At 36.5% G+C, this 15145-nt stretch overlaps 2 protein-coding genes across 3 annotated transcripts; one reads left to right on the plus strand and one right to left on the minus strand.

Moving 5' to 3' along the window:
• Positions 1–188: 188 nt before the first annotated feature.
• LOC113402631 (coatomer subunit alpha) lies at positions 189–12806 on the minus strand. Of its 2 annotated transcripts, none has more exons than XM_026642921.2 (21): positions 12444–12806; positions 12137–12253; positions 11362–11598; positions 10996–11133; positions 10522–10685; positions 9632–9769; positions 9311–9394; positions 8973–9165; positions 8388–8540; positions 7177–7397; positions 6504–6641; positions 5735–5838; positions 4793–4959; positions 4197–4394; positions 3640–3821; positions 2959–3094; positions 2745–2844; positions 2256–2388; positions 1563–1738; positions 1006–1221; positions 189–724 (listed from the first exon to the last, which is right to left on the minus strand). In XM_026642921.2, the coding sequence occupies exons 1-21, from the start codon at positions 12669–12671 to the stop codon at positions 261–263; spliced, it is 3687 nt and encodes a 1228-aa protein (XP_026498706.2). In that variant the 5' UTR covers positions 12672–12806; the 3' UTR covers positions 189–260. The 2 variants fall into 2 exon arrangements, with proteins under 2 accessions (XP_026498706.2, XP_026498705.2); XM_026642920.2 differs by having other exon boundaries at positions 11356–11598.
• Positions 12807–13212: 406 nt separating this feature from the next.
• On the plus strand, positions 13213–14782 carry LOC113402687 (exosome complex component CSL4). Its single transcript, XM_026642995.2, has 3 exons — positions 13213–13563; positions 14114–14362; positions 14505–14782. The coding sequence occupies exons 1-3, from the start codon at positions 13402–13404 to the stop codon at positions 14757–14759; spliced, it is 666 nt and encodes a 221-aa protein (XP_026498780.1). The 5' UTR covers positions 13213–13401; the 3' UTR covers positions 14760–14782.
• The last annotated feature ends 363 nt before the right edge of the window (positions 14783–15145 follow it).

Below are 15145 nucleotides of genomic sequence, written 5' to 3' on the forward strand. Positions count from 1 at the left end.
GTTTAAAATATATAATTTTGTTCAAGTAGCTCTTAAAAAATGAAAATATTGACATTTTACTAGATCACAATAATGAAAAGCGAAAACTTATTCAAATTTTTATCCTAGCGAGTAGCGGTAAAAAACTCGGATACTCTTAGGATATCAATGAAAATCGAATACTTTTTTCATTAAAAGGAAACACCGTGGGCGATATAATAATATTAATTTTATTTAACATAAGTCTTATACAATATATTATTCAATAATACATATACAAATTATCTCTGGAACTGCAAGGGACAGATTCTTAGTCCCAATACATCTTTACCAATCTCCGCCACCCCACACACGGGGCACAACTTCCCTTTATGTTCTGGCATAAAGCTGGCACCACACAGGGAGCACTTCTCTTCTGGCTTTCCTCTATAAATGGGCTTATAACTTAATCCGCAAATATTGAAGGGGTTGTGTTCGTCATACAAAAGCTGATGTTCATCTGTCGGTGTTTTCTCGCAAGCTTGTAGGATTTTCCTCGCTTGCTGCGCCACTTCCGGTCGCGGCCCGAGTTCCAGGAGCCTCCTGGCGAAGGACGCAGCCGTTCTGAAGTTTTTGAGTTTAAAGAACATGTTGAGAGCTGTTCTGAGGGTCAGGATCTGGTGGACGGGTTGCAACTTGCAATGAGTGAAGTAGGCGGCCATTTCACATGTTCGTTTCTGTTCGTCAAGGGTATTTTTTGGCATCGCTGTTAACAAAAATTAAAACAATTTTTAAACGCTTTTGTCATAATTAAAAAAGAGTGATGCAAAGCCACTTAGATTTATAGTTAGCGAATTTTCATTGAGTTATGGCAATTATAAAAAAAATAATACTAATATAACAGAAAAAAAAACTTAAAATATAGTTTAACAACTACTTCTAACAATGTCAATAATTAATTTAACAATTTAAAAACAGTTTTGCAGACATTGTATTGACGCCTTAATGCTTATAATTGTTAGCAACTGGACGGGTTTGTATACATACCTTTCCTCGCTGTCTCCATCTGCAGTCCCAGCAGGTAGTCCCTACAGATGGCTAATAACTGCATCGCTTCAGCCAACTCCTGCTTAGTTTCCAGCTGTAGCAGCGGTACGACGCGCACTAAACGCTGCAGTCGCTCGATCGCTTCCGTGAACTTGCCGCTGGTGGTCAGCTGGTAGCACTGCTGCAGCTGGGCTACCAAGTCATTCAGCTTCACAGCTATAAACATATGTAGTATCACATTATGATTATGACACAAATATAATATAATTTTTTAACTTTAAGTATCAAATGTGTCACTATATCTGTAGAAATATAGATATATCGTCTTGCTGGATATATAGAAGTAAATTTAAAAACTACTGCAACTTCTTAAAGTAATATTTCAATTAAAAACGCAACGTTAACTTTGCTCTCAAACTGGACATTGCATGTGACGATGTTTAACAACAAATGTTATACAAGCGCGCTCAAAAGTTTCGCTTTCAAATTATTGTTTATATCGTCCGAACTTTGGAGTTGGTTTAATGATTTATTATATTAGTAAAGCAGCAGCTCACTGAGCACGGGCAGCAGGTCCCGCCCGCTGGCCTCCTTCCAGTTGCGGTGCAGGTGCGCGACCAGCGGCGCCACGAGCGGCAGCGCGCCGAACTGCAGGCGCGCGCGCGCGAACATGCTCAGGAACGTGTCCGCGTACGGCGCGAACTGCACGATGCCCACCTGCTCGTTCAGCAGTCTGCGCCGAACGACCGGACACGTTTTCATTTTTATACTCAAGGGGATTACGAATTAGTCTTGCGACTTTGATATCTATTATCTCAATATTACATCTAGACACGCGGTAGCGAGTCAAGCCAAGTTCTACAAGATCCATAGTTTGTAGACTTTGAGGTAAGAAGATTTTATTAGTTGACAATATATGTACAAGGCTATGGTGACCACTTACCGTCAGGTGGCACATATGCCCGTCCGCCTAACTTTATCATAAAAAAGATGAGACACTCGATTGGAACGAAGTTGTTTTGGCTGTATATTCAGTATGAAATTAGACAAAGTAGAATAACCAATGACAAGAAAAATAATTGTTTTTAAAAATCCCGTATGTTATATAAAACCGTACGTAATAGAAAGAGACAGAGAAAAAAAGAGAGAGACAGAAAGGTCCGCTCTCAACCATAAGCCGCATAAAAAAGATCATTCCAAAAAATATATGAGTGGGGTGTAAAATGGCAGGAAGGTAACATCGAGCCCACCTGCAGGCGATCTCGAACTGCCCGGTGGCCACGTAGTCGTGCGCCGTGCGCAGCTTGGCGCCCAGCGCCGCGCCCTGCCCGCGCGTCGGCGCCACGAAGTACTCCGCCGACTCCTCGCCGCCGTCGATGTCCGCTGGGAAATAGCTCATACTTACAATTACGTATGAACGTATCTCAATGTATATTAAGAAAATTATAAATGCGAATGTAAACTATATCTGTCTCTAAATTTTCTGTGAAGCGAGTTCGAACTCCAAGAAAAGACATACAGATATTTTTTACGCTTTGCGCCTGACGACTATCTGAGGCCAATTCTAGTTAATACGGGAACGTGTCGTAACCGTTATAAAGTAGAACTGGTCCCAAGTTTACACTCCCTACGTTTTCTTATTAAAATATCAAATAAATAACATGTAAATTTATCTGTGTATGTATTATATGCAACACATAAAAGTATGTGCAGTACTACAAGCACTAAATGTAACTAACGTTGAACTGGAGCCAATTCTTCGGGCAACTCTAGATCCTCGTCTCCGACGTCCCAGCCGCCATCGTCACATGCATCCTCCATGACTTCTTCAGGCTCTTCCTGTAAAATAATATACAGAGTTTAATAAATTTACCGAACAAGACAACCAGGTTTTCCCGAACACTTCAACCATCTACTGGTACGTACAAGCCCCCCCCCCCGGCGTGTACTCACCGCGTCCCCCTGCAGCTCGTCGTCGTCCCCCCAGGCGCCGCCCGCCTCGAGCGGCTCGTCCGTGGCGGCGGCGGCCACTCCGCTCACGCCGGCCTCGCCCGCCGCCCGCGCCGCTCCGGCCACTTCGAAGAAACTCCTGGAATATATTAATGGATGTATTATTGTATGTGAATGTATAATTGTATATTAACAGAATATAGACCATCCTATGAGACACATCATAAAAATAAAGGGTCTTTTAATAATTTATATGTTAAAAAGTATATTGAAAGTAACCAATGGTGAAATCTTAAGTGCACAGTATTACGATAGCCTGTTCCAATGGATGTAGGAAAAAAGATACACGAACCTTAGATTTACGTATTTCATGCGATTTGATAATAACTCAGCTATATTGTGCACTACTAAGAGTTTATGATTAATATATCTTTATTTATAATACAACACTATTGTACATAAATACTTATTTCCACTTTAATTTTACTTCCAAAATTCCGATAATAGTTACGTCGACGTTCAAAACGCCATTTTTTCGCAAATCCATAGTGAATATCATAGATTAATCAAGCTCTTGACCAATTATATCAAAAAAATAATACTTTGTGTTATATGAAAGAGAAATTAAAACAGTATCGATAATAGTAACTTAAGATAAGGTCTAAAATTCGCGAGGATACATACTTAGAAACAGCCAGCAAGGGCCAGTTGGGCTGAGCCTTCTGTACAGGTATAGGTGGCATCAAGAACACTGCATCTGGGTTTGCTTCTGGAACTGGCAAGTTAGCTGCTTCTAGAGCCGCCTTTAGCTGCTCTGCTTCCTCTAACTGCTTGTGATTGATAGCTGTGAGGTAAGCTAGGGATAGCTGCAAGAAATTATAAATTTTAGAACAATTTTGTATAAAAAGAAATTGGAGGTTTGATACGGTTGAACCCGCCAATCTAAGTAATTTTAAGTCTGATTTTAAAAATTAAGTAATAATTATTGGATATTCCATTTACAGAGGATTCAACCGACACATACTTTTCGTAGCTCGTTTTCGTAGTTCGTTTTCCTTTACAACTGAGCACATGAATTATAAATTTAATTCACTATTTTAGTTATGTTTGCCCGGGATGAACTGCAATCTTCAGTTAAGATTTGACTTTTCTAAACACTGTGCCCTCTAGGCTCTAAATATTAATAATTACTTGATTATTAAGAATAATGAAACTCTACAAATCAGCAAAGCCAGACTCACCTGCCCAGCATTCTTCAATAGTCTGATCCTCTCAGTGACGTCACCCAATAGTAAAGCACCTTGGAATTGGGAAGACACGTCCTTCCTTATCTCGGCAATTTTCATCATCTTGCGTAATTTGTCCAAGTTTCCGGTGATCAAATACAGGAATGAGAGCTTATCAAAGTTCTTGGTGCGTTGGTAGCACATTTCTACAATCTGTTAAAGATAAAAATAATTCAATGAATTTCGAATCTAGATTTTTTTAATCAAAATACTAGAAAAGTCCTCTACAAAGGAGTACTTTAACTTTATATCGTCATAGTAATCGTTTTATATGATGAGAATTAAATTTTAAATAATATACTTTACTCAAAGAGTCTCCTATGAGCATTTTTGTACTATCATTTAAAAGTTAAGTTAAACTAAAAGCTATAATCGCCTCGAATTATCAAAAATAACCGTCAAGAAAGTCAGATGCGCCTCCTTTTCATAATAGTACACAATTAAATTGATCTCTCATACAAATAAAATCCTAAATGAAAATCAACATATACAAACTCCGACGGATTTTATCATGAAGCACTCTAAGTACATAATTCGGTAATGCGGCCGACCTGGTGGTTGCCGGTGGCGAGCGCGGCCTGCGCCAGCTGGTCCCAGGCGTCGGGCTCGTCCAGGCTCTTGGCGGCCTCCAGCGCCACCTCGATGTTCCCGCACTGCAGCGCGAGCGACAGCCGCGTCCGCGCGTCCTTCACGAAGTGCAGCGCCACCTCCGGGTAGCCTGCGGGCGTGGGCACGTGTATACCGTTGGCTCGACTGAATCTCGAGCTCGAGGGCGACTAGCCGATTACGACATACAACATCAACAGCCTGTAAATTTCCCACTGCTGGGCTAAAGCCTCTTCCCTTTGAGGTTAAGGTTTAGGAGCATTTTCCCCCACGCTGCTCCAATGCGGGTCGGTGGATACATATGTGGCAGAATTTCGTTGAAATTAGACACATGCAGGTTTCCTCACGATGTTTTCCTTCACCGCCGAGCACGAGATGAATTATAAACACAAATTAAGCAAATGAAAATTCAATGGTGCTAGGGTTCGAACCCGCAATCATCGGTTAAGATGCACGCGTCTAACCACTGGGCCATCTCGACTACCCGATTACGCAGGATATCATAATCCGTTGTGACGACAAAATAATTAAGTCCGAGCTTTCCAAGGTATACAGGGAATTTGCACACACTTTCAACTTCTAGACTTCACGCTGTTGCTGAACATTTTTCGATGGAAAAATTGAATAACTTTTTATTGGTACGACCTGGGGTTTAAACCCACGACCTTGGGATTTGTGGCCACTAGACCAACGAGGCTGCAAAGGGAGGCATATATCATATATAATATATGCCGATTCTTGAATAATTTTTAGAAAAGACATAAAAAAATCCAGATTTAAGTAGACGCTTTTGTCAAAGCAATTTTTAATTAATATTTACTTATACTTATAATACATAAAGCCTTGAAAAAAAAATGAGGTATAAAGGGATATGTAAGAACAGTAACCTTTCTCCTGCAGATAGGCGATGATGCTCTGCCCCACGAGCTTGGCGGTGCGCACCATGTGCAGCACCTGGTCGTACTGACGCGTCACCAGCGCCAACTTGAACCTGCCCGACACACATTGCGTTCAATTTTCTTTTTCAACGGAGACACGAGTGAGCAATCAATTCCACACCAAGGGCCATCCAATTTACTTGGCGGTAGAGCTCTGTGCGAGCTCCGGGTAGGTACAGCCCTCATCATATGTTTCACAGCCAAGAAGCAATACTTTTTATTGTTGTGTTCCGGTTTGAAGGATGAGAGTGCCAGTGTAATACAACAAAGGACATAATAACTAAGTTCCCATGTTTGTCACGCATTGGAGATGTAAGGAATGATTAAAATTTCTTTCAGCGCCAAATTCTATGGGCTGTGTGATCAGTTGGTCCATTTGGGCGTTTGCCTACATATTTCAATGAAAAAATGACAAATAATAAAAACAATTTACTAACGAAAACTTCGAAAAAATGTCTACTACTAAATCTTTATTAATATTATAAATGCGAGAGTAACTCTGTCTGTCTGTCTGCCGCTCTTTCACTTCCAAACTACTGTACCAAATTGGATGTAATTTGGTTTGACACAAGCTTGAACTCCAAATGACGACATAAGCTACTTTTTTATGCCTAACAACTATCATCCCCTAAAACGCGAGCGAAGCCGACAGCTAGTATTAAATATATCAGAAGAAATCAGTGTTTTTGGTGGTTTTATAATATTACTCAAGTTGTACCTGTACTCCGTGGGGTCGATATTGAGCACCTTGGGCCTCGCCTCTCGGTCCAGACACACGACCCTGGCACCGGTCTCGTTGGCGATCACCTTCACTGCGTACACGGGCACGTCCAGTGTGCGGATGATACCGTAGTCACTGCAAATAGTTTTATACAAATAAATCAAAACATAACAAAATTTCAAATCACGTGAAAACTGCGTCACTAGTATTCAAACTTGTCTCCCTGGGATATCACAACCCAAAGAGTCAACAAATTAACTCTTACCTGTCTTTATATAAATGTCTACAATTATATGATTTTAATATAACTATTGATTATACAAAGACAAAACAGCTAAGTAACCTTTTTATTTCTTTTTGTCAAAAACTATTTTTTTTTTGTTGTTAGCAATTGACAAGCTTCAGTGTTATTATTAAAAAAAATTAGTAAAACTACAAGTAAAAACATTTTTGGTTACATGCATATTCTTATTTGATTTTCAAAACTTCAAGTCTTTGGTCGAATTTCGATTCATAACTATACATTTTTTTTTTAGTTCAGATAACTTAGTCAAATTTAAAATTAATTTTTTTTTATTTTTCTTGCTTTTTCTGTATATGTTAATTTGATTAATGTTGTATTTATTTCGGAATTCTGTCAATAATAATAAACGATATTTAAACCACTTACCCATCTTTGCAACAATACTTGATATGGTTCGCTGTCGTATAAATGAACACCGGTTGAGGTGTGGAATCGTCGAAGGCCCCCGACTTTACTCGGGCCCCCTCGGTGATGGAACAGAGCTGCTCCAGTTTCTTCGTGCATATTGTGACGGTATGCTTGCCGAGGAGGGCCACGAGAGACATGTCCGCGTTCCAAATAGCGTAGCGACATTTGGACACTTTCACCTGATGAAAGATACAGAGTACATAATATATGACAGCCGGAAGTGAATATTCTTAACTTAAACATACATAGTAGTGTTGTATTCCGGTTTGAAAGTGAGAGTGGTTTGAGTGAGACAGTGCAACTACAAGGAACGTAAGATCTTAGTTTCCAAGGTTGGTGGCGCATCCGCGGTACAAAAGAACGGGTAATTTTTTTATTTTATTTTCATTAGGACAACCAACAGCAGATACAATATCACATCCAAAATAAAAAAATAAAAAATATCAAGGCAAAAGTTCTACTACGTACAGGTAGTCTCACCATGCATCATCATATTACACAATGTAATTATTGAAAATATGAATTAAACATAAGCATAATAATAAAAAATAAGAAATACAATACATTTTTTAAACTATTATATAATAAATAATAATTAATAAGATAAACCATATGATTAGAATTGGACACAAATAAAATTCTTTATTTTTCGATTGAATTGAGGTCGACTATCGTGACATATGTCTAAATCTTTTACTTTAATACTGATGGTGATGTATAACAATAATAATCTCGATATGATGGAATTCCTACCTATTTATATCAAATGTAGGCAGGCGACTTAATACCTAAACATCGTTGCGGAATATATTAAAATTTATTACGGCGCCAATGTCTATTATGGTATTAGTGACCACTTACAATAAGGTAACTCATTTTCTAGTTAGCCTGCTTATAATTTAAAATAAAAATATAAAAACCCAGCTTTATAGAATAGCTGTCTGACATTAAGATGGCCGCCTGTACTCTTTCTGATAGTATCGGGCTCTCATAATCCGAAGGGACGGTCCCTTCGGATTATGAGAGTGCGGGATTGCAATAAGCACCTGTGTTTGCACACACACATTTGTGCACTATAATATGTCCCACACAAATGACGGGTCCCCCCTTGAGCATGGTCATCTTGACCACAGTTCCATCGTCATTATTATAAATAAGGTGGTACTAACGCTGGCCACGGTGCGCTTCTGCTGCACGTCCAGCAGCTGCACGGCGTCCGGCTCGCGCAGCAGCAGCATACCGGTGCCGGCGTACATGATCTCCTCGCAGGTCGGCGTCGCTATCTTCTTTGACACCTCGTTCTTTAGGTTCTTTATCACGAGCTGGAAGGAAACGAATTTCAGTGATACATTGTTTTAGACTCCATTTCAACCTGAGGAGTTTTCGATAAAGGGGTCACACTACCTCTGTAATGGCAAAGAGAAGAGGAAGGAGTGTGTCTTTACCACAGATAGTCTGATTAATTTTAATTTCTTTTTTTTTTAATAATATAAGTGAGGGAACTGTAAGTTTTTTATTTCTTTACCACTCTTAAATTAAAGGACATCACAGTAGACAACTTATAAATTTATTTTAGAACAACCTTTTCATCTTTATCTATCCAATAGTATGCTTGCATAAAATAATTTTCCGTACCGTGATCTCACAGGAGTCGCTCACGCCTTATATTGAATTTAATAAATGGATAATTTGCACCAAATAACTGATTGTTACTCTGTCAGTTTTTGACCAGAAATAGAGATATAGGGATGGACCTGGTTGTTCCGCTCGAGCGCGGCGAAGCGGTTGCGCGCAACCCAGACGGCGGAGGCGGCGTGTCCGCGCAGCGGCTCGGGCGGCGCGGCGGGCTCGGCTCCGTCCCGCGGCGCGGCGTACAGCTCGTACGAGCTGCTGTCTCCCGCGCGCCACGACACCAGCACGCACCACTCCGCGTGGTTCAGCGACATACTGCAACGACATAATAATTATTATTTATAAATCATACAAAATTAATTTAACTAGATGAAAATGATTTTATATTCAATTGAAAAGTTTGACCCGCACAAACTAACAGACGAAGTTGATTAAATTTTGTAAAAATTAATATTAATACCTGTATGGTTGATGCCGACCGCCGCCTTTGATTTGCATAACTGGTGCGTCTCTGTTCGTAGACATGTCCAACTTGCGCAGTTGTCTAAAAACAAGCAAGAATGTTGAATCCTCACATTGATATTACGGTGGACAAGTGTGGATTTAAAGTGGATTTAAGTATTTCGTCAATTTCATAATCCTATGGAACCGAAATCCAAAACAAGCAGAAAATTTTCAGAAGAAACATTTTGGCCCATCCAGTATTCGAACCCAGAACCGTACAATATGCGGCAGATATATTGTACGGTTCATATAATTGCAAAAAGTGTTCATGACATACCTGTCCTTTATATAAAAGAGCATATTATTATGTAACGCATATGCTGGTCGTTCACGTTGCAGCTTGAACAGGATCATACCAGCATCGTGACCAGCGGCAAACAAGTTCAAGGTAGGATGAGAAGAGAGCACCCAGTAACTGAAATAAAGGAATAGTTTATGTACTATTTCTGTAGCAGAGACCTTCTATCACAATTAATAGATAGATAAATGGAAATGTGTACAATCTATCTTGCAAGTCCTAATTCAGCATTAGACAAAATTATGTATAATATAAATATATAAGCATATTATAAACTAGACAATAATATTATAATTAATGCAAACAAATATTTGTAACTGTGACTCAGCTAATACAGATTAAAAAAAAAACAGCTTAATAATAGAATATCGACGTCAAACTAATAAGATAAATTTAGTATGCAGCTTTTACATTGTTATAACTGTAAGTATTATTAAGGGTGTTAGGTACCCCATATGTTAAGTAAGCTAAAGCTCTATATTCCAACTTCATTTTAATCTGTCTGGGTATTTTTGCCTGATTGAGTAAAGAACATCCAGACTTACCAACATTCACATAATAAATAATGATAGCAGGACACATATTAAATGTTAAAAATATCCATAATTAATCAAATATGCAATTGAAATTGAAAACTCTGAACTAATAACTCCATTAGCATTCGCCTCATAGCATACTGATATTTATATTCGATTTTGATAATCTAAAAAGTCTGATTTTGACATCCACCTTAATGATCATTAGTAGATTTCACTATTTACGAGAGTATCTGGCTGTTTTGGGTTTTTTTATTATTTAATCTCAATAGGATTGTTTTATTTTTATTTTGTATATTATATTGTACTTATGATTACATAAATGATTCTCACCGTTCATGTTCTCTTCGGAATGTGTGCAAGCATGTGCGTTTAGTCATGTCCCATACTCTGATCGACTTGTCCTCGCTGTTAGATAGGATAAGTTCGTGTCTCGCGTGGAACAGCGCACAAGAGACGTTGTTGTAGTGTCCACGACATGTGTCCACTTCCCATGCCTGAGATAAGAGATTAAAACAAAAAAATTATATGTAAAATAATAAAATATGAATTACATTGTGAGATGCAATTCTAGCAGTCTTCATTTAATAGCAGCATCACATTCATCACCCATATAAAATGCTGTTTCTATGCAGCGTGGCTCATAGTGAACACATATACCTTAACTTAGATCTCATATATAAACTTTCGCAGTAAGTGAGCTATTTTAAATCAGACTTGTAAATCTTGTACATGATGACTATATAGATGACTATGTGATTTATTATAATATTGAACATTTGTTTATAATAAAATAAAAATCCTTACCTTAGCATCATTCATACGCCAAAGCTTCACTTGACGGTCATCAGCAGCAGAAACAATCAGTGGTAATGTGGGGTGGAAGGAAGCCCAATTAACACCACGGTCATGACCTTCCAAAACATGTTTTACGACAGCATCAGCCTGTAAATGAAATGAAAATTCTTTGCATTTATCAGCTATTTGTCTAAATACCACAAATTTTGGATGCAATGTATTCTAATAAATAAAAAAATGGCTTGCAATAAACAGCCGTAACCCAAACTAAACTAGATCTACTTCATGCATACAATTAAATATACACTTGATATAATTATGCAAAATTATAAAATAAGCAAAAATAAATAAAAACGCATGCCTAATTACCATTACCTGTCCGAACAAGTCTGTCGCTTGTGGGTTTCTCAAGTGTTCGGCTAACCCAGATGGTCCGGGGGCAACACTCTTCTTCCTTAACCCTGAGAAGTCCCAAACCCTAACTGATTGGTCCAAAGATGCAGATACAAGTAGATCTTCTGTTGGATGGAACTGAGCACACATCACATAGTGATTGTGACCTGTCAGCACACTGATGCACTGTCTCGACTGCCAGTTCCATATTCTTATTGTCTGTTTGAAAAAAGATTATAGTGAGTACAGATAAACATTTTTTTTTTTAATTTTAATTATTACTTTATTTAATTGATAATTTTGAACTCAACTTTAAATCTCAAGGAATTCAGTAAGCATAATAAAAAAAGTGTTTCTTTATTAATAAAAGACATTAATATATTTGAAAAGAGAACTGCACACAAATTATATATTATTTCTAGTTTTTTTTTTTTATAAGAGTTAGGTCTGCCTAACTCTTATAAAACACACCTTGGGCCATCCCCTTACATCACTAATGTGCCTCAGAAACTATGATATTATGTCCCTTGTGCCTGTCTCACTCACCCTTCAAACTGTAATACAACAATACTTAGTATTGCTGTTTGGCAGTATAACATGTAATGAATGGCAAAAAGTTCTACTACTAAGTAAAAAGAGTTGAATTTGTTATTAAACTGGGTACAACAATATTACTATGCTCTATCAATATTTGAGCTATTCTGCTTTCACTCATGCATATGCTTCCCTTTTATATTTAAAATAATTAATTATTTACCTGATCATCAGATGCACTTAAGATCCAAGGGTATTCATGGTGGAAGGATGTTGTTCGGATGTAGTCCAAATGTCCAAGCAATGTAAAAAGACATCTTCTTTGCTTATAATTCCATACCTGTAATGAAACATATTGTTATTAATACTGAAAGAAATTAAACTTTGAGTGCTTTATAATATTATCTAATAAGTTAATAGATTTTTGACTTGTAAATGATCTGGTATGGACATTATTATAAACCATTGCAACATAAAACAAGCAATCATAATCATGATAAGGAATTAGGTTGATTCTAGGTTTTGCTTACCTTTATCTTATAATCGTCTCCACCAGAAACGAACAATGGCTGTTGTATGTGGAAACATATACCACGTACTGGACCGTCGTGTTCATCAAACTTCTCCAATAATGTACACATACGATAATCCCACAGCTGAATCACTCCATTGTGGAGACTCGCTAAAACCCATGGTCTCTTCGCGTGAAACGATATACCCTTCACTCTCGCTGACTTTGTTTCAAATTTCGTCAGCATTTCTAACGATTATTCACTTTAATTATTTGTATTACCACTATAATTCTATTTTAAACGAAACTAAACGCAAAGAGCCAAAGAACATCGACATTTCAAATGTCAAACCGGCTGACGTGACACGTCTATGCTAGTGATGTTGTCAGAGCAGACTTATAACATCATTTCTAAAAAGCTGATTGTTGCATAGTAGCATTTTCAAATGATGAAATAACTGGTAATAAATCTCAGCTGCAGTTTCTTGAAATTAAATTTTAACAAAACTAAATAACTTTAATTCGTAATAACGCATTTAAAAACAGAGATTTACGAATAATGCATGACAATATAATGATTGACAATAAAAATTATTAAAACTAATAATACAATATTTACTTCTTACTTGTATTTTCAAACGTTATGTTAAATTAAGCTTTATAATTTTGTCATTGAGTTATCTGGTATATTTTTTTCTAAGTTTAATAAATTAAGTCCTAACTTGATATATATTTCAGTTAAGATAGTAGTTTCTGACTTCTGTGGTTATGTCAATTTCATTATTAATATCAACAACTCAACAAGTGTGAACTGTTAAGTGTATTTATTGAGTACAGAGATAATAATTTATATTAGCAAAAGTATTTCAATGTAATATATATTGATAAACTATATTCATCATAATTAATTTTATTAGCTCCTTAATATAGTTTAATTATACTATTTTATTTTATAAACATAACCTATAAAATACAAAATGAGTAGAGACGAAGAGATTGGAAAAATATGTATACCCGGGATGCGATTAAGTCCATCAAATAACGATAATATCTCTGGACCAGGAACTTACGAACTGAAAGGCTATATTTATGCATCATTAGCAGGAGTACTTAAAATGGAACAAGATGCGAAAACAAAGGTAATCCTTAATAACCTTTTTTTAATATACACTCATAACAACTAATTAAACCCAGTGAATACATATCCTCTTACAGTTAAGAGGGTATGTATTCAAAATTCAATTCTATAGCTACTTCCAATCATAAGACAATAGTAGGTCGTAAGCTTGATTATAACTGTATAATTCCACTTAATTTTACTTTCAAAGTTCAGATAACTACTTCGTTTAAAACACTATTCTATGATATTTATCATTGATTTTGCAAATCAATGATAAATATCATAGATTAATCAAGCTTGCGATTATGTCTTATGATTGGAATAAGCTATAGAATTGAATTGAACTTTGCTGGTACAGAGTTCAATGTATTCCTGATTTATAATTCCAGCTCCTGTTTATTTCTAAATTGTACAGATGTGGTCTTTGCTGATTAGTGGATTTACAAAAAAAAATATTACCTTTAATTTGGATGTAATTCTAGTATATATTCTAGCATATCTGGTAGTAAATAATAATAAAGAGGTCCTATTTAACAAAATATAAATTTTTAATCTATTTTTTTTTTCAGGCAAACAAAGTAACTGTTGTAAGTTCTAGAACACCCAGTGTACTGCCAATGACTGGTGATATAGTCACAGCAAAAGTAACAGTTGTAAACTCTAGGCAAGTACAGTGCATAATTCTTTGTGTTGGACCATTTGTCCTTGCAAGGCCCTACAAAGGTATTCTGAAGAAAGAAGATATTAAATTCACAGATAAAGATAGAATAGACCCATATAAATGTTTCAGACCTGGAGATGTTATATTGGCAAGAGTTGTATCCTTTTTAATATTTATCATTTTAGTGTGGAAATCTCGTATTTTAATATTTAACATATAATAAGCATGATATTTGATTGAAATATTAAAATATATTTTACTGAAAATGACATTTAAAATTTCCTTAAAATTTAATACAGCTACCAATGACTGAGATCCACTGGTATCATCTTTCGACTGCGGAAAATGAACTTGGGGTTGTGATAGCCACGGCAGAAGGTTCACCGCAAGGGGTAAGCATGGTGCCTATCAGCTGGTCCGAAATGCAATGCCCCAAAACTCTTATAAAGGAGCCGAGAAAAGTTGCGAGAGTTATACCTGAAAATATAAATGAATCATTATTTCCAATTGATAATAATAAAAATAAACTAGAAAAAAATGGTTTTCAGGAATAAAAATACAAACAATAATAAAAGAATATATTTCAAAAATATGTTATTATACTTATTTATCCCTTGATTGTTCTATAGTTTGTAGTAGTACAGACAAAGGTACATGAGTCTGTCAAAACAAAGTAACTATAAACATGGTTGACGTGGTAATAATAATCATAATTTATTTACACATAAAAATAGAAATATGCTTAAAAACTAAGTGTACCATAACACTGATTTAATTGAGGATGTTTGAGTGTATTACCTGAGCCATTACACTACATTTGTGAGTAATTAATATGTTACAAAAAAGGCTAGAATCTAGAAGTTTATATAGAAAATATGATATATGTTTGATTTATTTGCATTAAAGACAATAATATCACTTGTCACAGAAATTATCAAAT

This window comes from Vanessa tameamea, chromosome 24 (assembly GCF_037043105.1).
Source record: "Vanessa tameamea isolate UH-Manoa-2023 chromosome 24, ilVanTame1 primary haplotype, whole genome shotgun sequence".
NCBI classification, from domain to species: Eukaryota; Metazoa; Arthropoda; class Insecta; order Lepidoptera; family Nymphalidae; genus Vanessa; species Vanessa tameamea.

What these genes read in the sequence shown, in the direction of transcription:
- LOC113402687 (XM_026642995.2), top strand. Translation starts at nt 13,402, where the DNA reads ATGAGTAGAGACGAAGAGATTGGAAAAATATGTATACCCGGGATGCGA. An exon ending in AACAAGATGCGAAAACAAAG is followed by an intron (nt 13,564 to 14,113) that starts GTAATCCTTAAT and finishes TTTTTTTTTCAG; the next exon opens with GCAAACAAAGTAACTGTTGT. An exon ending in ATGTTATATTGGCAAGAGTT is followed by an intron (nt 14,363 to 14,504) that starts GTATCCTTTTTA and finishes AATTTAATACAG; the next exon opens with CTACCAATGACTGAGATCCA.
- LOC113402631 (XM_026642920.2), bottom strand. Translation starts at nt 12,671, where the DNA reads ATGCTGACGAAATTTGAAACAAAGTCAGCGAGAGTGAAGGGTATATCG. An exon ending in TCGCCACCGGCAACCACCAG is followed by an intron (nt 4,395 to 4,792) that starts GTCGGCCGCATT and finishes TATCTTTAACAG; the next exon opens with ATTGTAGAAATGTGCTACCA. An exon ending in GATGGAGACAGCGAGGAAAG is followed by an intron (nt 725 to 1,005) that starts GTATGTATACAA and finishes TTTTGTTAACAG; the next exon opens with CGATGCCAAAAAATACCCTT.